Source organism: Plectropomus leopardus, chromosome 13 (assembly GCF_026936395.1).
Source record: "Plectropomus leopardus strain MGB_pleo_1.0 chromosome 13, ASM2693639v1, whole genome shotgun sequence".
NCBI classification, from domain to species: domain Eukaryota; kingdom Metazoa; phylum Chordata; class Actinopteri; order Perciformes; family Serranidae; genus Plectropomus; species Plectropomus leopardus.
Window position 1 is genome coordinate 16,472,781 of NC_142188.1, and position 24,599 is coordinate 16,497,379.

The 24,599-nt window shown below is 37.7% G+C and overlaps 2 protein-coding genes across 3 annotated transcripts in view; one reads left to right on the top strand and one right to left on the bottom strand.

The window, feature by feature from the left end:
• chst3a (carbohydrate (chondroitin 6) sulfotransferase 3a) overlaps positions 1 to 16,517 on the bottom strand; it is a 30,436-nt gene extending 13,919 nt beyond the window's left edge. Inside the window, exon 1 of the mRNA XM_088086329.1 lies at positions 15,408 to 16,517. The gene's annotated coding sequence lies outside the window, so the exon portion shown is untranslated. The remainder of the gene's footprint in view (positions 1 to 15,407) is intronic.
• On the top strand, positions 1,703 to 24,594 carry cdhr1a (cadherin-related family member 1a). 2 transcript variants are annotated; one of them, XM_042502585.2, is made up of 17 exons: positions 1,703 to 1,857; positions 2,618 to 2,713; positions 3,095 to 3,240; positions 3,993 to 4,043; positions 4,152 to 4,241; positions 4,918 to 5,004; positions 5,716 to 5,832; positions 6,907 to 7,050; positions 7,710 to 7,788; positions 7,870 to 7,970; positions 8,088 to 8,291; positions 9,870 to 10,022; positions 10,148 to 10,312; positions 11,283 to 11,350; positions 16,522 to 16,750; positions 16,840 to 17,097; positions 19,340 to 24,594. In XM_042502585.2, the coding sequence occupies exons 1-17, from the start codon at positions 1,797 to 1,799 to the stop codon at positions 19,892 to 19,894; spliced, it is 2,604 nt and encodes an 867-aa protein (XP_042358519.2). In that variant the 5' UTR covers positions 1,703 to 1,796; the 3' UTR covers positions 19,895 to 24,594. The 2 variants fall into 2 exon arrangements, with proteins under 2 accessions (XP_042358519.2, XP_087942453.1); XM_088086327.1 differs by having other exon boundaries at positions 17,907 to 19,481.
• Positions 24,595 to 24,599: the final 5 nt, after the last annotated feature.

Sequence of the window (24,599 nt, forward strand, 5' to 3'; positions counted from 1 at the left end):
TCACTATGAGAATGGACTGTAAAAGGTTTATCCATGTGTGTAAATCCTGCTGCACGCAACATGTTTTAATGGAGTGTATGGTTGTTCTACTGAGTTATAACTTTCTGAATAGGAACAGCATTTTTTTTTTCTTAAAAGTATATGTGCAAAATTAAGAATGGCCAGGATTTTTTTACCATTAATTGAAGATCGTAATACGTAATATAAAAAACATTGTATGTAGTAAAAATATATACATATATATATATATATATATATATATATATATATATATATATATATATATATATATAAGTTTAATTCACCCACATTTTGTCTGATTTAATGAAAAATATTCTAAAAATTGAGAAAACTCATTGAACTGAAGACTTACAGTAACAGTAACAACTTCGATGGGTTGGGGTTTGTAGAAAGATGACCCTAATAAAATAAAGGACCATTGGGTTAAGATTATACAGCATTTATTTACAAGAGTCTGTGTCTGGGTGGTTTTAGATTATCAAACAAGAAGATTATCAAACCAGATGATTAGCCAGCTTCAGTGTCCAAAATACCATTCAAAACGTCTTAAGACATTAAGTTAATCAGTGGGGTTTTAAATTAAAGAGACTCAACACTCAGTGTAAACATGGAAATTAAATGAAGAAATGACTCATTACAGAAAGCTGCAAACAAACAAAAAATAATAATAATAATAATAATAATAATACTATTTTCTGATATGGTAAATATCATCCTGCCGTGCAATTTAGATTTTTTGGCTTTTGTCATAAGCTGACACACATTCACTTCATGATTTCTTGCAGACTGTACATGAATCAAACATGAGTTATAATCTCATCAGATCATTCACTGCTGTCATGTAAATCATCTACTCTTTTCTGATTATTCTAATAATTGAGTAAATTATGGAGTTCTTTTCCTGGTGTAACAGATGGCCTCAGTATTTATGACAGATGGTATACAACATGGGTGCATCACTGACCATTAAAACCATATAAACTCTGTATCCTACTAATCTCTCAACTTTGTCAACAACAAAGCTAGACACGGCATTTCATGTAAACTACTTACAGATAACATAAGTTATGTTTAATACAGAATTGTCACTCATAAAGGAGTAACACACTTTCCATTAGCTAAAAGTCAGTATAGACCAGCTGGCTGTTTATATAATAGTTGAAATGTAAACACAAGCGAAAATATTACAGAAGTTGATATTAATATTCAAATAGCAAAATATCAAAGTTTAAATCCAGAGAGCAAGATTATTAATTTAATCACAGCATTTATTCTAAATAAAATAACTGTTTCAGACTGCAGAATAATATTAAAACACTAGCTGACATGTATAATTTGGCATTAGTATAGTAATAATACGTTGACATTCAAGCATTCCTCCTTCCTCCTTTAGACACAAGCATCTCTTTCATTATATTATTAGATTTTTTGTTTTTAAGCATAAATTGTGTGTTAAATTTAAGCTGTTTTCTGCACCAAAAACAAATATGTATATATATATATATATATATACACCTGTCTGCAAAGTTGTGATGCATCCTTTTTGTTTTGTCTGCCCTGCAGACAGTCATCTCCTGTTTATTGGTGTTTGAAGGAGCCCAGTTGGACTGAGGGGGCCTGGGAGTAACTCTTAAGATGTGTCATTGGATTAGCATGCGAGCATCTGCCTTTAGCCGTCTGCAGTCACACACAGACACCTTGAGAGCTTCATCTCATGTACAGGACTGTCGACAGAGCCGTCTTCATGGTGCGGTTTCATGACTTAACTCTCTAGGATGAAGAATGTAAAGATATTACATTTACCACTGCTTTTTGTATTTGTCCACGCCTGCTTTGGTAAGTTACACCTCTTAACTCTCTGCTTTAAGTTGTGTTGCTGTGATCAGATTAGGAATGCTGTTCAGATGTATTTGGCAGCCTTTAGGGTGATGACCGTAAAATTTTGACTTCTATTCTGTTTTTAATTCATTGTTATTTTAGTCTAAACTGGTTCGTTGCTCTTATGTGTTTATGCTTTGAATGACTATCAAACTGATTGTTATTTTTGTTTTTTTGTTTTAGGAATTTTGTCTTTGACTTTAGGATGACTATGATATTTAAAATAAAAAAGCCTTGTTTCTGCCATCAGAGATCTCAGGTCTATGTATAGAAACAGTATTTTAGGAGGTTGACGTAATTCACCAGTAATCCCACTCAAAGTGGCTAAGAAAGCAGGGGGCGAAAGCAGTATTTAGCTTGGATTGTTTCACTCTATCATTTAAAAAAAAAGACGATGTAACTATATAACATGAATGATCAATGATAAAAGTGATCATCAATGACAATGGACAAAAAAGTAGCATTTAGCTTATTGTTACTTACATTAGCAAACCTTAGCCACCAGAAGCTACTGGTCACTTATTAGAGCATGCAGGACTGTTGCAGCAAAACCCCGTATTGTACTAAATTAATTAAGGGTGTGTTTAAACTTGGTTGCTTTACTATTCAAACTTTCAATTTTTAAAAGGAAGATTGTACTTTATTTTCTTCATTAGTCTCATTTAAGGTTAATTACATAAAACTTTCAAGCTTTAACGCTGTTTATGTCTTGTCTTAGCACAAGCGGACTTTGCCCCCTATTTCTTCGACAATGGACCCTACAGCTACAACGGGAACCTGGCACTTTTCAGCCTCTCAGAGGACACGCCCGTCGGTGAGATCAACCTCTGACATACAGAACCTTTAGCGTGAAAAGCTAACCGGCTGGTGGAATAACCAGTCAACAAAAAGGAGCGTTACGGTTGCCAATATCCTGGAGTCCAGGATGTTAAATAGCCTTTGATAGATGAGCAGGTGTCGTGTGGCAGAACAAACGAACATGCTCATCTGCTGATGCCACCTGTTGATGTGAGGGACAGTTTGCTGGCTGTGAATGTGGTGCAGCTGTCTCTATCTTCCATCAGTAGGGTTACTTATTATACTGCTGGCTACTGTGTCTCAACCTAATTTGTTCCACTAAAGTTTTGCCCCAACACATTTTTTGGTCTAAAAAGTCAACTGATAAGGCTAATCTGAAAAAATCATCTTATTTTAGGTACACAGATCTATTGTCTCAATGGCACAGACCCTGAGGGCCAGGATGTGAGGTACGGCCTTTCCTTTGATCCAGGGTCAAAAGAATATTTCCGGGTCGACCCCAAATCTGGAAACATCACATTGGTGGAGCAGCTGGACAGAGAGGTAAACTGAACATAGGCCTCAGTGGGCATTAGGGTGGATAAAAAGATACATTTAACATTATATGTAAACTTTAACACATAACCATTAAAAAACTAAGACGATATCTTTGTCATGATCTATGTCTTAACCTAATCACCAGTAAAAATGTTGGCATTATGGTTCTGCAAACAGTGAATATGTTTTCATATTATTATATAGTGGCTACATTATAGCTTTATGTCTTGAGAACACTGTGGTTAATGTGTGGTTGGGTTTTGGAACAAAATCCACCTGGTTATGGATAAAAAAAAAATGTTTTAAAATATATGGTTTTGGGGACATAATTCCAATAGGAAAAGCAGCATTGTTTCGGTAAAAAAAAAAAAAAAAAAAAAAAAAACGCTTTTTGTGGTACTATCCTGGCAGGAAACGCAGTGATATCTTGATGAAAAATAGTAGTTTTTTGTGTCCTTATCCCTGCTAGAAAAAGTGCAATAGGTCCCTAAAAAAATACACGTTTGGTGCCAAAAAGCACCTGGAAACACAGCAATAAATATAAAAAACAAGTGCTTTTGCTGCTTGTTTGTCTTAAACAGTGCTCTGCAGCCTGGCAGGTGTCTCATCTTCACCACATATGTTGCTTTAGAGAGATTAATTGATGCATATGAAATGTGCAAATGTAACATATTCACGGTTTGCAGAAACGTACAACATTTTCTTCTGCCCAGTGGGCTGTACTTCTTCATATTAACTTGTTTTCTATCTTCACTCAGAAACAAGATTCTATAGACGTCCTTGTGAGCATCACAGATGGGAAAAGCAAGGTATTAACATCTGGTTCAATGTGTGATGACGCAATTTAGTGCCATACCTTATAATAAAGCAAACAAAAATAAACTTCAACATGTGTTTTTTCTTCTTCTTCTATTTAGGTTGTGGAAAGAGTCACAATATTTGTAATGGATGCAAACGATGAAAAACCTGAATTCCAAAACATGCCGGCAATCATTGATGTACTGGAAGTAAGTTAAGCCAAAAGTATGTGCTTTATGAACCTCAAGTGTCTGTATCTGCACATAAAAATGACATATATTATTGTTAAATTAGTGTAAACAGGTGTGACATTATTATTTTTTTTTTTTGTTATTTTAAGAAATTATATGACCTAGTAACAATGAAGTTACCAATCAAATGAAAAAATAAAAAAGGTACAAAAAGCTAAAAATACAAAACAAAACATAGAAAATGAAAATAAATAAATAATAATAATAGTAAGGGTACATGTATTTAAGTTTATATGAAAAAAATTAACTGGTAAAATAACTTTCAATTCATAAAATCTAATTTACCAATAACTAATAAATTGAAGTCAGAGAATACATTTGGCCATCATACACAACAACAAATCCATAAAAACACGCATACACAAATACAGGCACATATCAACACATTTTTGTGACAACATCATTGTCTTAATTAGCATTTCTGACTAGTCATTTAGAAATACTGAGTGGTGTATATGTCATCTATTTTCTCCACATTTCTTCAAAGATATGGACCTGGTTATTTTGTTATAATCATGGTTATTTTCCCCAATTGCATTTATCTAAATTACAAGATCTGTCCATTGAGAATTAATCAGCATTATTTGTTTTTAAGCCCTGTATGTTATGACCTCAATTATTTTCTGTGTTTTAGACAACTGCGTCTGGCAGCAGCATCTACAAAGTCGAGGCAGTGGACAGAGACACAGGCTCAGGGGGTTCAGTCACCTACTACCTCCAGGTAACACTCAGTCTATGAAATAACCACCCACCCCGGCTTCTGCAATAAATGAATACAGAATATAAATAAGAAATAAGCGCAGACGAAACCTAAAAACAAAGAGTTCCTAATATGAATGTGTAACTGAAACAGGCCAGGTCTGATGTTAATCTGCTTGTCATGGAAATAATGTATAGATGTACTGATAACGAGGTTAACATCAGTTGGATTTTCTAATGCTCTTGTGTGTGGGTGTGTTTGTGCATGTGCCTGAATATGCTGGTGTAGTTATGAGGATGGGGATTAAATCACAATTACATTTGTGTCAGGTATTGGAGGCTTAGAGGGCTGCTTTGGCAGGGGGTGGCAGGGGACGTTAGTTTGCACTTTGGACTATTAGGACCAAAGAACAGCTGGCCTGGAGTGACAGTGACGGGTGAGGCTCCGCACATCTGGACTGAGCAGCTTTCACCTGCCTGCCCTGTCCTTGAACATATGGGCTCTTTACATCCAGATGGACAAAGAGATACACTTTATACATGATGCGGCTCTAATTCAAGTGGCTACTGAGTGTTTTAATGCAGCCATCTGACCACTTTTCATGAGATCTCACGCGTGACTGTTTGTAAATGGGGTTTAGGGATTTTACTGACAGGCTCTTACACATGTGACCTAAACTGTGTCTCAGTGTGTGCTTTTAAAATCCTTCTTTTGTCCTGCTCTCTGTTTCAGAATCCACAGTCCACTCTGTTTGCCATGGACAGACATAGTGGCGTCCTTCGTATCAAGTCTGGAGAAATGTTGGACTATGAGAAAACAAAGACACACTTTGTCACTGTCATTGCAAAGGTAACGGGTGCATCAGAATTCATTAAATGTTTCTGTTATGCAACAGCATACTTTCATTTTCAAGTTTGAAGCAAGCTGTAGAGTTTTTAACCGCTGGTAGCATTAGCGGTGGAATCGCGGGCATAGATGTAAACAAAGCAGGTTATAAAAATGCTTTAAATTTTTTTTTAATTTTTATGAGAGGGAAATACATTCAACACATTTTGTAAGCTTCAAGGACACATTTGGTTAATAAACACTAAATATAAATGTACACACCATAAGTGTAAAGACAAGCTTCTGTTATCAGTGGTTATCAGCCTCATAGATATGGGTAAGAAGAGGCCGGCTACACCTACTGAGAGGTTCAAATGGCCATTATTAGCCCATTAAATGGCTGTTATCGATTGTTATTGAGAACAAACATACAAACACATTTATTGTAAAGCAGGGAGCTATAGTGGCAGCAGTAGTCAGTAGACAGGAAGAAGGGGGAGGAAAGGAAGAACAGACCAAAATCTGTCTAAAGACAGGGTCGGGGTTGTGGATATGCCAAACAAACACAGGACTTTCATCAAGGAGACCATCTGTGTCCCATGTGAAACCAAAAGTCAACACTGACACAATTTACTTAACTTACTTCATGTTACCTAACAGTATTCTATGTTCTGTAATGTAACATATGTACTTATTTTAACCCAACACATCATGTTTCTCTAAACTATGTAGTTTTGGCAACTGAACCTAAAAAAAGCGAAAATAAAACCTAAAGGCCATTTAATGGGCTGATCAAAGCCCTCTGAACCTACTAGTAGCATGCCCCTTATGATAATGCCCATGTAACAGCCTGATAACATTTGAAACTCAAGATATATATTTTTTTTTACAGAAAATTTTGTGGGGCACCTTTAAATTCCCTATTAAAACAAGAACTACGTATATGACTTTTATTATGTGTCCTAGAAAAATTATGAACTTTACAAATCGTTAACAAAACTATCAAGAAATCTTTCTTACACATTACAAATATTCTCCTGACTAGACATGATTTCTTTCTGAAAATGTACAATTAACTGCAAATTTCTTTGGTTCCAGGATGGTGGTGGTAATTTTAATGGCAAGGAGCAGTTTATGTCCTCCTCTGCTACCCTGACCATCAATGTGATCGATGCACAGGACACTCCGCCAACTTTTATTGGAACACCATATTTTGGCTACGTTTATGAAGTCTCAGTGCCAGTGAGTATGACCAAAAAACATGGGACTCATTCATGGTACAAATCTTTAAACGTTCTGTAAAGTTCTCATAATTTCTTCCGTATGTTTCCTTTGTATTGCAGTAAATTTACATCCTATGTGAACATCACATTGCCTCACACAGTAAACGCAATTCATTTCTATAGTATAAATAACAACAAACAAAAGAGCCAACACCACAAGACAGCATCAGCTCATATCACACAGCTTGCTGACATTTTACAGTAACGGCTGTGCTGCCTTCATTACAGCTTTTCTAACAGCAGGTGAAAGCCACGTTATCTCCTCAGTCACAAAATGTCACTGTAGTCATAGGAGAGAGATTACACACTCTGACTCTCATCTAAAAGGGAATAATTAGTATCATGACATTTTAATGTACATCTAAAGACTCACTGAATCTCAGGAGCAGGACAGATTTCTGCAGTGTGTTTTAAACAGCTGTGCACCAGCCACAGGGTGACTCAATAACATAAATGTCCTGCTTCTTTTTGATAAATTGGTGCAACCAAACACATCATGTTAAGAGTGACATATAAGAGTTGCACATATCCTGGATATCTTAAACTTATATGGCAAATTTTCAATCTTGCCCCAATATAGATTTAACAGCAAAACCTTTGTGATGATCTCTTCCTCAGGGATCTGAAATTTTCGCCGTTATAGCTAAAGATGGCGATGTGGGTAACCCAAATCCCATCTGTTATTCCTTTGATGATGGTAAGCAACTCAAAGACAAATGGAGTGATTTTGAAATAAAGCAAAAGTGCTCATACGTCCATATGCTGTTTGTCTCTCCAGGTGACGATGGTGTTTTTAGCATCAATAAAACAAGCGGTCTCATCAGGCTGCTGACGCTCCCCATGTTTCTGAAGAGAGAAATCTTTAACATTAAAGTCAAAGTAAGTTTCAGCTCACAAAAAAATCTGCTCTAGTGAAACTGATAAGCCCGAACATCCCAAAAGCTCGATGATAAATGTGAGCTTACTTTCACAACCTCTACCCTTCTGTGTGTCCAGGCATCAGAAGTAAGTCCTGAAGGCAGACTCATGGACTATAGCATAACCACAGTGGTGATCCGTGTGGTGGACCTCAACAATAATCCACCTACTTTCTACGGGGAGAAAGGCCCGCAGAACATGTTTGAGTTGACCATGTATGAGCATCCACCAGAGGGAGAGATACTCCGGGGGCTGAAAATCACTGTCAACGACTCTGATCAGGTGAGGAGACCACTATTGTTGTCAATTTTTAATTTCTTGCTGTGACAACGCTATGTTTAACATGTGGTGAGGTCTAGACACAAAAAACACTGTTCGGGTTAAGAAAACTTTATGTTTAGGTTTAAAATACTCAGTTTTGTCACCACAAACGCTGAAAATTTTTCAATGTCTCATTAAAAAAATCTCTTGTTTTGTCACCACAAACACAGCTGGAATGTTTCCAATGTCTTATTAAAAAATACCCAGTTTTGTCACTAGAAACAGGACTGGAAAAGTCTTGCGTAAAGCACCAGATTTTGTCACCACAAACACGGTTGAAAAAATTTCAAAGTTTCATCAAAAAATACCCGGTTTTGTTGCCCCAAATGCGGCTGGAAATTTCCCAACGTCTTGTTAAAAAATAACCGGTTTTGTCACTACAAACACGGCTGCAAGTGTTCCAACATAATGTTGAAAATACCTGGTTTTATTGCCACAAACACGACTGGACGTGTCAGATCTCATAAAAATACCAGATTTTGTCACCATAAACAAAGCTGGAAATTTCTAAATGTCTCAATTAAAAAATATCCAGTTTTGTCACTACAAACACAACTTGAAATGTCCAAAGGTCTCATCAAAAAATGGTTGACAGTGTCACTGGTTCTGAAGTGGTCAGCTGCCTCGCAGCCTGGTGGCCGCCGTCTCGCCTAGGTGCCAATCCACCCACCATCCTTTCCTTCTGCTGATGACAAACTCGTTTTATAAACATATAATCTGAACTATGTCAATATGATTCATATGAAACATACAAATGTATCATATCCGTGGTTTCCAGAAACACGCAATGCCAACATTCCACTCTGATACTCCAAAAAATGACTCAACAAATCACAAACAATTGCTATTTCTACTGATGTTTTACTGTGCAGGTTTCATCTTTTAGCACTGATAGAGTATTATGGTCTTTGAAATCTGCCTCGGTTAACCAGGAAAGAGGAACAGTAATTATGTTACAGCAGTTATGTAATGACACTCATTTTCCAACCAAATTAAATAGTTATCTAATAAGAAACTGATTTAATCAGCATTCATTGTACTGCAGCTTTGTGTTCAGGCTGATGTTCACCTTTCTGTCCATGAAATGACTTTTAAGCCTGCCATTATCACAGACAATCCCTTTAAAAAGTGCACAAATTTGGAAATAAGCCAAAACAAATTAAAAGGTGCACCAGAGTTGTGCCATTTGTCAGCTTATGCAAGTCTCTTTGTGTTTCCAGCTCCTTGCATGAGCCTCATCCAAATGGCTGATGTCACCAAATGTCTGATAATACTGTTACAACATGAGGTCGAGCTCTCTTTGTCCAGCAATATTATGTTTCACCAAGTATATTACCGCTGCTACTGATATCCTATTGATTTCTCATACATTACTGTAATAATGAAAAGATACAAGCTTTTATATTGATTGAATGGAATATATACTGCATGGATTATACTGTGTGCGATAGCTTTGTAACAAATGCAGATTGCTAAAAATAGGTGCATGCATGTATAACATATCTGACTAATGTGATGATGTTTGTTGTGCTCTTGCAGGGTGCAAATGCTAAATTCAATCTGAGACTGATTGGACCAGGAAGGATGCTGCGAGTTGTCCCTCAAACTGTACTCAATGAGGCCCAAGTCACAATCTTAGTGGAGGACTCTGCTGCCATGGACTATGAGAAACACCACTTTCTCACATATAAGGTTAACCCCTTAGACTGGATCACACATGTACACACCTCCCAACAAATGGCGGTGCATTTCCACCACCACTTGCAACTCTTGCATCATTTCTCTATTTATTTATTTCTAATCGTTCTCTTTTTTAGCTGCTTGCAGTTGAGGTTGACACACCCGAGAGATTCAGTGCGACAGCAGATGTTGTCATCCATCTCCTGGACACGAACGACAACGCCCCCAAATTCTCCTCAGATTACTACATCGCCAGAATTCCAGAAAACTCACCCGGCGGCTCTAATGTGGTGTCAGTCACGGTGAGAGAGAGTCTTCGCCCTAGCTAAAAATACATGCCAACACCAAAGTACGTCATTCTGAGCTAAAGAGGAATACTGATTTTTTACCAAAATGCCCAAGCAGGGCCATTAATTCCCTAAATGTAGACTTTTTGAGCAGTGGGGGTTGGGATAATATGTGAAAACATGTAGATAAAAGCTAGGCGAGGTAAGCTGCCAGATGGCTATCACTTTCATTTTGTTGTGTAACACCAAATTCCCAGATTTTTTTCCTAATACTTGGTAGCACATGCAGCTGCAGCACAAAAATATGTGCAAAAATAACATGAACACTTTTAGCAATAGATAGATAGATATATAGATAGATAGATAGATGGATAGATGGATAGATGGATAGATGGATGGATAGATACTTTTTTTTATAGTATCTCATGCTTTGCCCTTGTCAGTTTGTATCAGCCCTGCAGAGGCTCAAAGCAACAGGGAGGCTCGCTGATAAATCCTGCCCTTGCGTGAACACCACAGAGGCTCATTTCCTTGATCCCAGGCAATTTCAATCAGATAAAAGAACAGCCAACAAGTGACCTTGGACACACGGAGATAGCGAACAGGCATCCCTGCAGCGACAGACAGACAGATTAGCTGATGCCCATGATGATGTTTCTATGACATCAAACAAAAAACAGTCTTTTTATAGCTGACCCCTGCAACACCACCTTCCAATCCAGCACCGATTCATTCAGTTTACTGAGCCCATGGCTGCAGACATCTCTTTTACGCTTTAGTAAAGACCTCCAAGCACATCTATGTTTTTAAGGTTTATCAGAGGTAGGACGTAGAAAGTAAGTGGGATATGCCTTTGCTCAATGAGCCACATATTGCACTGAAGAACATAAAAAGGAATTGCAAATTAACAGACATAATTCATGCAAGTGCAAGAACCAAATTCAGTTTTTTTTCTCTATAATCTGTCTTTTCTGTTTATGCACAGGCAACAGACCCAGACTCAGGACCTTGGGGTGAAGTAAAGTACTCCATCTACGGATCAGGGGCTGACTTGTGAGTATAAATCAAGTCATACTTAATTCATGGAACACATTTAAAAACAAATGCGGCCGACCAAAGTGGCTGAACAGGCACAAAATAATATGAGAATGTAGCTTAAACTGAAAGAAATTGTCTCTGTCCAAATTCCTCTCATCCTCATGACACTATTATTTTTTCAAGATATCTGGCTGTAATATCCAAACCACAATGCCAATACACCTCCACACATCAAATGACCGCTATTTGCTCATCAATGCTTGAACACCGTTCTTTCAGAGTCACAATAAGATATAATTAAAATGCAGGGGTGGGATATTTTTTGTTATTCTGCACAAGAGAAATAATCATATTACAACCAGACTGTGTTTCCAAAGCACAACACCTTTTTGTTGCCTCCCTGAATCTATTCACCTGTCTTTGTGTGGTGATTATGTCAGTATAAACTCGTGACTCGTGACTTATGATGAAAATCAGCTGGTGACATCCAGCAAATGAGAATGAAAACATACAAAAAAAACTGCAAAGGCTTATGCAACATTATTAGCAGTTAATTCCCTGAGTATTGTTGGCAGTAGTAAAACAGACAACAATGTTCGTTTTTATCAAAGCATAAAAGGCACTTATCTTAAAAGGGGGCCTATTATGCTCATTTTCAGGTTCATATTTGTATTTGGGTTTTTTACTGGAATATACTGACATGCTTTAATGTAAAAAAAACCCACATTACACACAACACAACACATTATTTTTCTTATACATTAAAAAGATGATTATAAATCTTAATTTATGTTTACTCTACACCTAACTGTTAAGTTTACTTACAATTTAGCTATATTTACTTGATTATGTGAAGTTGATTCAACTTAAAGATGACAATTGAAATTACCTTGTTCTTTCTAAGTGTTATCAACTTCAGTAAACCAAGTTAATCCAACTTGAAGGGATCATGAAAAAGAGGAATACACCAATGATGAAGCTGGGAGATCTGCAAGTTCTGTTTTGATAATATGCTAAAGAAAATACAAACATGATTGGCTAGTCTGCAACCAACAGAATACAGAAATATAGCACAATACTTGGTTTAATAAAGTTGCTAAAACTTCAAGAGATTGATTTAATCAAACTTGTCATATAAGTTGCAACAACTTCACAAAATTAAGTAACTATAACTACATGTTAAGCGAACTTAACAATTAGATGTAATGTAAACATCAGTTAAGTCTAATTGTTATTATATTTCTAAAGCCATTCAATTTCCTAGATTTCTTTCAGTAAAATCAACTTGTCAGATTTTACAGTGTACTGTCTGTGCTGGAATGCCAGTATTCACCCTCCGTCTAAAAACACATTGTTTTAGCACCTGTCTCCTAAAGCTCCCCTCACATCATTACGTATACATTGAAGCCCGAGGTTTTTGCTCATTGTAAATACTTTCACATACGTTTACCTCATTATTTGAAACTTTGGCCTTGTTTAACAGGAGCACGCAACAGAAAATACGGAAAAAAACATGATTGGTCGCCTTTAAGAACTTAGCTCAGTTAAATGGCAGATGTGGCATTTTAATTGCAAACCACTGTATTAAATGAGGACCACCCCAGCAAATGCACATCTGCCTGAGAGCTATACAGAATTATGACAGCAAACTTGTTTTTCATTGTTGAACACGATTCTGTTTATTGCACCTAAGCACTGTAGTCCCTCAGAGGATTTGCTGGTATTTTCTCTCAACTCGATTTTTATTAGATTTCCAGTTAGAAGTCTAACCTCTGAGAAAAAGGCTCAGTGGTCATTGTTCTCTCTTAATAACACACAGTACACCCACAGCTTGTCTTTTCTCTCACATCACTACACAGTCCTAAAGGTCACATTTTTTACAATGTTTGCTTTTTAACCAGATTTCTATCTGCCAGGACCTGGATTTGGAAACAGTAAAGCAAAGGAAACATGAACCTGTAAAATGCAGCGTTAATGTAAACAGACAGGTGTACATTAGTTAGGATGTGTCTAATCTCTCAGGGCTGTTTCCAACAAACCACTCTGTATACGATGAACTGTAGGCAGCAGTAGAGCATTTTTGGACTTCTCAGTAGAGATTTTAAGCACTGCAGCGAGATATGTGATGCCATATCGCATCCAGGAAATTCCAGGATTGCCAAAATGAAGAAGAGGGAGATTTGAAACACTTGTATTTTAGCTTGTTTTGAAACTGTGACTTCAGATTACTCTAAAACATCTCAATGAAATGTATTATGAAGCAGTAAATGGCTACATGTCTTATTATGCATTTTATATTTCTGACTTTACGCCTTTCTACAATATCTTGTTGAATACTCGAGTGTACCCAGGGCCGTGCTCTCCTGATCTTTGTCTGCTTGTCCTCTGTCTTTGTTAATCCTTTAATGGGATTGGAGGAGAAAATAGACTGTTCTTTGCTTGTGACTGCAAAGTCACTGCGGAGTAATGAAACAAATCAGTCAGTGAAACAGTCTGCGCCCACTCTTGCTCTGTATGGTAACAGTTTAATCTTTCATGACTTATTTGCCAGCAGCGGTGGAATATAACTCAGTACGTTTACTCAAGTACTGTACATAAGTTTGAATTTGAGGTTAGTATTTTCTTTTCATGCCACTTAAACTTGTACTCCTCTACATTTCAGAGGGAAATATTGTACTTTTTACTTCACTGCAGTCACTTTAGTAATATATATATATATATATATATGTTTATACAACAACTGCAACAACTAGTTATTAATCAATCAGAAAAATTAAATGGATAAACATTTAAAACAAGTATTTTTCTCTTTTTTAAAATTATTTAGGTTTTTTTGGGGGGGGTTATAATTTTGAGGTTCTTAGGGTGTGGTGTTTCTTTTTTTTAAATATTTTTTTCTGCATTGTGTACTTTTACTTTTAATACTTTAAGTACATGTTCCTGAATCTACTTACTTACATTTAATTAAGTAATATTTTAATATTTTCAATGCAGGACTTTTACTTGTAACACAGTTACACAGTGTGGCATTAGTACTTTTACTTAGGGGAAGGATTCTTCCACCACTGTTTGGCAGCATGAACTATTGCTTTAAAGTTTCAAGTGCAATATAAATGCTGCCATTGTACCTTTCTGCAAACCACAGTTATGTTACATTTGTACATTTCTTACATAGCCTAAATGTTGAAAATGTATATTTATTTATGTTTCAATTTTCAACTTTATGTTGTTACAACACTGCGAATAATGTGTGGTTAGGATTAGGAGCAAAAAAAAAAAAACACTTGGTAATAGATTGAAAAAGATCACAGCTTGGCTTGAAATACTTGTTTATGTCATCAGAGTCTTAGTTGGAAATGTCCCAGTGTGTCCTAAACAAAAACTTGCTTTCGTTGCCACAGTCTTGTCTAGCTTTAGACCGGTTTGGGTTACAGGGAAAGATCACTGTTTGTTTTGGTAACAGCTTTTATCGTCACAATCTCAGCTGGCATTGTCCCCAACTGTCATTAAAAAGCACCCACTCTTATTGGTGTCCAACAGGTCTGCTGCAGCGTACTGCTTGGCAGGGCCTGAGAATGCTCTTTTGCCGCTCTAGGCAAAAAAAACAATTATGCCGCCTTATTATGTGCAATGTACCATACTAACAATAATACAGAAAGGCCAATACACTTCAAGCAAACAACACAACAAATACCAACACATCTAACTCAAATTATCAGTGCAAGGGTTATTTGCTCAAAGTGATAATATAGTGATAACAACAGTCTCCAAGCTAAGCAGCATATCAACACAGACAAAACAACAGTATTTTCATCCCCGAGGTTGGGGTCAGTTGCAACATCTGACTTCTTTCCTTCAAATACATATTGTGAATGATATGTCATATGTATGGGTAAATAGCACACAGATGGAAGTTTTCTATATAAAATTTTGGTTGGTGTGGTCTGAGAGAAATGCAATAAGTGTCATAACTGTCCCCAGTCTCCCCTACCACTCTTCTCTTGCAATTGTGCATCAAACACATTTGACTGATAGACTGCAGTCTAACGACTGAAGAGAAAATAAAGCTTACCTTTCAGGTGTGCACACTGCGGCGCTCCGCGAGGCCAAACTTTTGTCCAACTCTTTCCATTCATGAGAACTTTCTGCATGCTCATGGATGCTAAGGAAACCTGACGTATCTTTCTAGTCTTCAACACCGTCTCTGGCAAGAACCGACTTCCTCTCACCTCCAGAAAAAAAGTTGACAACAGAAGCAAAACGTAACATCTTTGCTTGCTGAATGAACGAGCCAGGACCTTTCCGACTCTCTCCATTTGTTAACATCCGACTAAAACTCACAGAAAACTTTCAGTCAGTAATGTACCTGCGACTTATCCTCGCATCCATGCATTTTTCTTTTTTTTGTTTTGTTTTTGGTTTTGGAGGACAGTCAAACTTGGTGTCAGTGGGACAGGCTGCCATTGGCTCGTGGGAGCTGGAGGAGGGAGGCGGCTGCAGGTGCAGCGTGATTGACACATGTGTCAACAATTCATTGTGCTTACAGAGAGCGTAGCCTAAAATTATATTTTGTCTAGTAAAAATGTCATCACAAATATCTACAATAAGCATGAAGTAAAAATGCTATTCTACTCACTACCATTAGAATTATAACTAGTAACAATGCAGTTTCATAAATATATTTTGGATATCTGTTGACATGTAGATAAAACACAGTTTTACAATAAAAAGAGTTACTTGATTATCCACAATTATATTTTAGATCTCCATAATAGCATTATCTGGTATGATAAATGTGGATAGCAGGAATGTCATTGTGTGTATCTGAAATGTTCATTTTGACTTGGAAGAATTTATTTATGGATATTTGCAATACATACTCAGTCTGGCTATAAAAATTTTGACCAGTCATTTTTAGGTTAAGGCTATCAGTAGCATCAATAATATTAAATCTAAAGCACCGAATCCCAGTCATGAACCCCACAGTGTGAAATGCTACTCATCCCTCTACAGAGGTGGTCTTGAGTAAAATGCTCACATTAGAAAACAGTGAATACATTCTCAGAAAGAAGAAAACAAAGCTTTATACACAATAACCATAAATAAAATTAAATGTTAAAAAAGGTGTAGGAAAACATGAGTATCTGCATGCATTTTGTAAATCTGAACTACCATCATATTTACAGGTTCCTGATCCAGCCTGCCTCTGGGATCATCTACACACAGCCGTGGGCGAGCCTGGATGCGGAGGTGAGGTCCAAGTATAACTTCTATGTGAAGGCAGAGGACGCAGAGGGGAAGTACAGCCTGGCTGAGGTCTTTGTGACTGTATTGGACCTAAATGACCATCCACCTGAATTCAATGACAACTTCCTTGAGACGACTATGGTGATTGGAGCACCGGTGAAAATAGAGGTATTTGCCCTTTTGTGATTTATTATGTCGAACGAGGTGAAACTCATGAACAAAAGTCAGTACCATGACGTTTGTCCTCATCTACACAGGCTGTCGACGATGATGCAGAAGTGCCCAACAATGTCATTGAATACGCCATCATGAAAGCTGATCCAGACAACAACATCTTTGACATTGACGCCGACACAGGAGAGATCATGCTCAAGTCCTACATCAAGTCAATGGCCATCATTCAGAACATCACAAAGCAGAGAGACTGCACCTGGTCGCTGGTGGTGCAGGCGCGCGACCGAGGCCAACCGTCCTTCAGCACCACTGCGGTCATCAAGATCGACATCACTGAGGCTGTAAGTTGCAAAAAAGTAGTTAGATGTCAATCAAACCTTGAGGAGTATTTACATAAACAGTATGATGAATTATACAGATTTTTCTTAAGTTCTACACTTCAAATACATGAAAAATACTGGCATTGTTCATGTCTGCAAACCACCAGTACATTACATTCGTATGTTTCCTAATTGTCATAGTATTAGTATTAGTATGGGCTGACTTTTGTCATTGGGAGATGAGGGGGATGGTGGATAATGTGACACCTTGGCCAGATATCTGCCAAGCTGTGGACCATTGTTCTGGACCAACAAACATCAAAACTTTTTTTTTTTTTTTAGTGAGTCATCACAGCATTTACAGCCAGGATGGTGCCACTAAAAACCAGTCTTTTTTTTACTGAGACATTGCTGCGTTTTCATTGGGGTGGAGCCCAAAATTTAGTATCTCAAGAAAAAACATGATCTTTTCCCGACCATAACCTAAAACTAAACACACATTAACCACAGCCTTGATGAAATGTAAAGAAACATAATGTTTAATGTATCTGCCACATAGTAATGTGCAAAAGTTACATATCCATAGTTTGCAGAAGTGTACAATGCCAATTTATTCTGGCAATTGGATTGTCTATCAATTTCGATTTTTAATTCAAGCCAATGATCCGATGTTGAATAATCTAATCAATTTGTATGCAGGGGTGCACCTTTTCTGCAGAATAACCCACTTCGTAACTGCCCAGATTATCAGATTAATTAGTTGCTTTCTTAAAAGTTTTTAGACATTAAAAAATCTGACTCTTACACAAATGCAACTGTCATGTTTTCAGGTCAAATCCAGATTTGTCTCGTACTTCTTGGGCCTAAGGAAACGTCCAGGGGCTGTGTTTGGGATTTTTTTGACCATTGGCACCTTCGCCATTTCACTAACAATCTTCATTTCAACTCTTATATACTGGAACTCTGTGAAAAAGTCCCGTGTACAATCCAAGGGCAAGATCAGAAAGATTATAAGGAGGCCTGTGCCGTAAATGAAGCTTGCCTTGAGATCATCAGCACAGCAGTACTGTAGTTTTTACTAAGAATTTGTAGCAATTCATTTTCAAAGGATTTTGTGTCTGTGAAAGAGTACAGGAGCACATTTTTTTCCCCCCATTTTCTCATGCTTTTTTTCCCTTCCATTTTCTGATTCAGTACTCACACACAACCATCACCAAAATTGCCAATCCATATACAATATTTATAGCCAGATTTGGGATGGTCTCAGCCATGGGTTTCCAAGTCAACCTCTCTGATCTTGTCTTGACAAAATATAAACAGTAAAACAGTGAATTTAAGCATATTCATTGTACAGTGTCACAGCAGTACATTTGCAGTAATTTATTAATTTAGAATAATTTACAGTTTTGTATTTTGCACCTCACATATAGATATATTTGGCCAAACAGCTAACACATGCAGTACTACAGTACATACACGGGACAATATTAAGAGGTTAAAGGAAAACTTCACCGACAATATGACCATGTGTGTATCATTTACTCACCCTGTGTTACATTGAATTTGTTAGGACAACCTTTGTCCTTTTATCTCTCATGTCTTCAGGGTAAACATAGAATCCAAAAATGGAGACAATTATTGATGAATTTGAGTGAATGGGGGCCGTGTTTAACAACAGCAAAACTTTTTCGAAACATCTATTTACAAACTTTCACACCACTTGTGCATTATAATCCAAGTCTAATTCATCCAGTAATATGCTCAGTACTTCCAAAACACATGCATTTTTGCTAAAACCTTACTATTCAAAACACTTCCATCTACAACCAGCACACCTGGGCAGGTGTTTGCACTTGAACTCTGGTTTTGTATTACCTGTAGTAACCGAGGAGCACTACTCATCTCTATGTTAGACTGTTTATGTGGAAGTGATTTTAATCATAAGCTTTCAGCAAAAAAGCATTTGTTTGGGAAGTAATGAACATATGACTCCATATATGAGGGTTGGATTATACTGCGGGAGTTGTGCAACACACACCTAAATGACTTCACTCCATCAACAATGTTTGCCATTTTAGATTCTATGTTCAACATAGAGAGGCAGCTGAGAAAAACAACCTTTTTCTCATAAATTCAAAGTAACACAGAGTGAGTAATTGATATAGAAATGGTAATTTTGTGGATGAGGTATTCCTTTAATCTTTGTGTGACCGACTTTGACTTCAGTCCCATGGATGTAAATTCTCCCTGTGCTCTTTTACAGACTGAACTCAATGGGGGGCCTTTGGGATCATTTTTGATGCAGAGTAGAAACAAGCCTTTGCAAATCCTAGGCATGCTTGCTGGTGTCATTAGTCTCATGGTTATAATCACGGTCATCATCTCCACTGCAACATTCATGCGCAACAAAAAGTCCAACCGCATCCTGCCTAACCGCCGCGTGAGAAGGAGGCCGCGAAAACAGCCGTGGAACTTCAAAAACCCCTTAAAGGCTGCAGAAACTCCCGGAGAGAAATTCAGAGTAGAAGAGGAAGAGCCAGAGCCAGAGCCAGAAGTCATAGTGGAGAATGTCAACTATAACAACAATGTGGGCAATGTTGTGAGACACTGGCCTCCGCCTCCTTGTGCCCCATCACTTCCCCCACCACCACCTTCCTACATCCCAGGGGAGAGGCAGTGGGCCGTACCCACCGTCTCTGCAACCGTGGCACCCAAACCCAGAAAGAAGCCAGTGATGAACAGACAGGACACAAAGAACTTAGCGCTGGTTTCAGAACTCAAGCTGAGACTTGAGCAGAAGAGGATGTTGAAACAATAATCGCGCTTGACAAAACAATCTCACCTCAGGGTCCATTTAATAACTGTCCTGGAGCTTTCACCACCTTTATCAGCAGGTCCAATCTGCTCAGTTTCAGAAATGTGATGTAAATTTTCCATTTTTTTCTTCTTCTCATCCATGTTACTGTGTAGACAAATGAAAAAGAACATTTAAAAGAGTGTGGATGTATCCAGCAAGTGGGCAGACTGCATGTCAAGATGATGAAGATGATGATAAAAAAGCTCCAGAATGGCCGCTTATTGGACCTTGAGGAGAGACTGTTTTGTCGACTGATGTTTCCAAGGTCAATAATGAACTGTGAAACTCATGCATTAATAGTGCTTTGTGTGTGTGCGTGCATGCATGTGTGTGTGACTGTGTGTGCGTGTGTGTGTGTGTTTTCAGCGATCAAATACACTGAAACGGCTTAATTCCTTGTCTATCAATAATTTTGAATTTCAATTTTCATGTGATGAGAAAAAAAAACCTTCATGTGTATCATAATTCAGAACATGTTTTCAATTCATTATTTGTTTCCTATTTATGTGTCATTCTGTAACAGATAACTTCCACCTTTTGAACCATTTATTGACACACTAGTGGCTTAAAGTTCCTCACCCCAGATCCCTTGTCGGGAATGAAGTCATTCAGATTTCAACAAGCAAGACTGTTTATTTGGGATACGACCAAGCTCCTTACAAGAGATTTCATGACACTTGAACTGACTAAAGAGATCAGCCTGAGGGAAGGGAACCAAAGTGATCACGTTAGGAAGACTCTTAATCCTTCCGCGCAGGTGTAACGCACTGTTAAGACCCCTGTTCTGCAGCCGTCACGTAATGTTTATATTCTGATTTAAAGGACTGGGTGTCATTTGTTTACTGCTGTATATTTGGTGTTTTTTTTGGTTCAATTGATGTCTTTGTTTTGTCAAAAAATATTGTTGTCAGAACAACTGTCAGGGTTTTACTACCAATAAAAGAACTCCATTTGTAATTTAAACAGTGGTGGAAAAAGTTTTTAGATCATTGTACTTAAGCAAAACAAGTAATTCCACACTATGAAAATCCTTTTTTTACATGCATTTTTACTTTGATAAAAGCACAAAAGTGTCAGCATCAGCTATCAAAGCAGTAGCCTCAGTCAGTGTTATTTCATCGCATTACAAATTACATCATTACTGATATAATTATTAAACCAGTACTATAATGTTGTAGTTAGAGGTGAAGCTGATATAACTGCTTTATATAAATTTAGATTAATTTAATCCATAAAAGTGCATTATCTTTTGTAAAATGTGTTGTTTTTTCCATAAAAGTAACTAGTTACTACAGCTGTTAGACTAATGTTTTGCAGTAAAAGTAAAGTACAAGCACTTCAAAATTGTACTTGAAGCTACAGTAGGCAATTTATGAATAACTTTATATCATATGTGCTGAAACTATCACTATATTCCATCAGTAGTACATGTAACAGATAATCTGTGAAAAAAAAAACTGGGCTCCGAATGGCATTTGCAAGAATGCAATGCAACTGAATGAAAACAACCAATTAAAGCTAGAAGGACTCTCCAGTGCAGCATCAAACACTGCTTGTCCACATGCTGCGCAGCATCCGTTTCCTGCTCCCATGCTCAATATCCTCGGCTTTAGTTTTAAATCATGTCAGGTCTCAGCTCTCTCAACAAAAGCTGCACTGACATTTACTCATTGTCGGCCTTCTTCTGTTTACTTGACTTTGTCATTAACACTGTTGTTGGCTGCACAGCATGTGCACAAGCAGTGATTTACAGCAGCAAGATTTACAGCAAGCAGTGAGGACAACAAAACTTCAACAGTTAAAATCTTCCTATGAATCAGCGAACAAGTTGTTTGTGAGATCTTTGACACAGCAGGAGAGTGTTACTGAAGCCTCCCTCCAAGTGGCCTGTGTGCTGGACAAAAACTTTTGTCATTTATTATTACATTTATTACTGTCAGATGTGACAGTTTAATCAAATATTACAAAAATTAAAAAAAAAAAAAAAAAATTCTTCATAAAAGTTACCTGCTGTAGCTTTAAGTAGGCTACGGTACATGGTTAATGTACAAGGTTACGCTCCACAAATACATCTAAAGTTAAAATTAATATGTAGTTGGATAATTGACAAGTAGATTCAGTTTGCCCATAAAAACACTTCTAGATTTGAAATCACTCAGTTGAGTCAGACAGTGGGACCTATCTGGTTACAACCAGTTACAGCTACCCGGGATTACACCACACCAGAGTCCAGGATGCTCAGATCATTAGACTGTAGCCTTGAAGGCTTTGTGAAACACATAGAGAAAAACAGCTTTACTGCCATTATAGCTTAAGACCAACACCTCCTTAAGAAGCCTGCAAATATACTCTACTGCCTCCCTCTGGAGACGGAGGAGAAGCTGCTTGATCACAACCGTTGGATGAAAGAAAAAGATTTATTTTGGCTGTAACCAAATCATCGCTATGGTAAAAATTAGAGCAGTATGAATAAAGCTGTGGGTCCAGGTACTGAATAACAGTCACAAAAAAACAGGGATATGCATATGATGGGAGTCAGAGTGAGATGTATGAAGAAGGCCTTACACAACAATATCAGATTTGCTAATGTTTTTTGTGAGACCTCACCAGATGTTCTGAAATATGTAATATATTATCCTGATACAAGCCCTTTTGCTCTCCTTAGCGCCAATATCAATGTGAGCACTACCAATTATGAAGTTACACTGAACCACTCGCTGGGTATTTGTGTAGACATCATGACCAAACATGCACACTATTTAAAAGTTACATAAAACATGAAATGTGCAGATTACCCTCTCTAATCCAAGGACCAACTTGTTCATCTTTGCACAATATTGCATGGCTGGCAAAAAACCAAAAGTCCATCTGCCCTGATTTAGTTTGGACTGACAAGATGTGTGTGACTGGCATTGAACTTTCTGCAGCCTCTGCTGGCACATTTCGTATGTTATGATGACGCAGAGAGGACTCTGGGGATTAATTTTTTTTTTTATTTGACAAAGTAAAGACTGCCTCCTAAACTCAGATTATATAAATAAATGTGTGATGCTTTTTCAGGTCAGCAGAGTCCCAAAGATTCTTGAGAAAGCAAACACAAATTTCAGGTCAAAATTGTCACACACGTAAAAACTTTTCAGTGTTGCAAGCTGTTAATGCTCTGAAATGAAATGAGGAAATATGAGGAGCAGCCCAAATGATCATGCATTATGCCATGTAAGAGGCCGCCAGGATTACTGGGCTATTTGATAGAGGATTACAGAGTTAAAAGTTGCAAAGAGCATTCATGCTTTAGAATGAAAGAAAGCTATGAACATGGCTCAAAAACCATGCTGTGTGTTTCAAGCAATGGTGGTTGTAAAAGGTAAATGAAATATTTCATTTCTGGATAGGCAAAGTATGAAAAAAAAAATTTTGTGTAAAGCCTAACCCTTGATCTTTGAATGTTACAGCCCATGAGATGAGCAGCTTTTATGCAGTGTAGTGTTTTGATAACATACTGCTTTATGCAACACCAGGGTACATAAGGAGAAAAATAAGATAAAGATGTAATTCACATGTGATCTACACACTGTCTTGTGTCAGAGACAGTGCATGAGGATTACAACAAAAAGCAGCATCAATCCCTCACCAGCAAATCATATAAACACGCCTGAACAAGCAAGAAAGCAGATGCGTCCATGCTCCAGAAAACGAGAGCTGCCAATCTCAGCCAGTCATTTTAAACCCTGATCTTAAGTCAATAGAAGCAGGCCCCAGCAGAGATGAAGCGCTTGCATTACAGCAGACAGCACAGAGAGGTGGAGGAGGGGGCTCGTGTGATCTGATCATAAAGTGACGGCAGGAGGGGATGTTGGAGAGGATGCCAGTGTTTGGGTATTATGTCAAAAGAACAATGCCATTGGCCGAGGCATATCCGGCGTGCCATCTGTCTGGGTCGGTCGGCACAGATCATGTGTGACGCGTGGCTGCTGTGTGTTGTGTTCGCAGAAGTGGGAGATGAGGAACTGTGACGTGCATGTACAGTGATGCAGGGAGGATTAAACATATGTTAATGAAACTTTACAGTCACAGTTTGTGTAGGAATAAGACTTCACTTCAGTGGTAACCATGGTTATCAAATTCAGTCATTTGTCTACAAAAGGGAAATGCTCCAGTGTTGCCAATTTTCAGTCCTTGCAATTTTCTGTTTGTAAACTTGTGTTATGGGTGCTATGGGTCAGAAATGCTCATTTGTAATGTTTTCACCAGTTTTAATCACCTGGTCCGTTTGTTTTGGAGAGGAGGAGACCTCTGCAGATAATCCGGCTCTTGGTAAAAACTTTCTGAATAACCAACACTGCAGGAATTGTAACCGGGAGAAGCTTCAGCTGGTTGCAATCTGCAGTCCTCACCACCAGATGCCACCAAAATCCCTGTCTATCTTACATACTGCTCCTTTAAATCACTAAACAGGTACTCATGTGAAAATGTTTTTGCTTACTGGAATCATTCCACCATTCCTCCATGTTTGTACTGATTATTAAGAGATATGTTTCTAATGCATTTTCATTCACATAAAATGCACATTTTAATTAGCAAATTAATTTACACACACACACACACACACACACACACACACACACACACACACACACACACACACACACAAACACACTAAATGCAC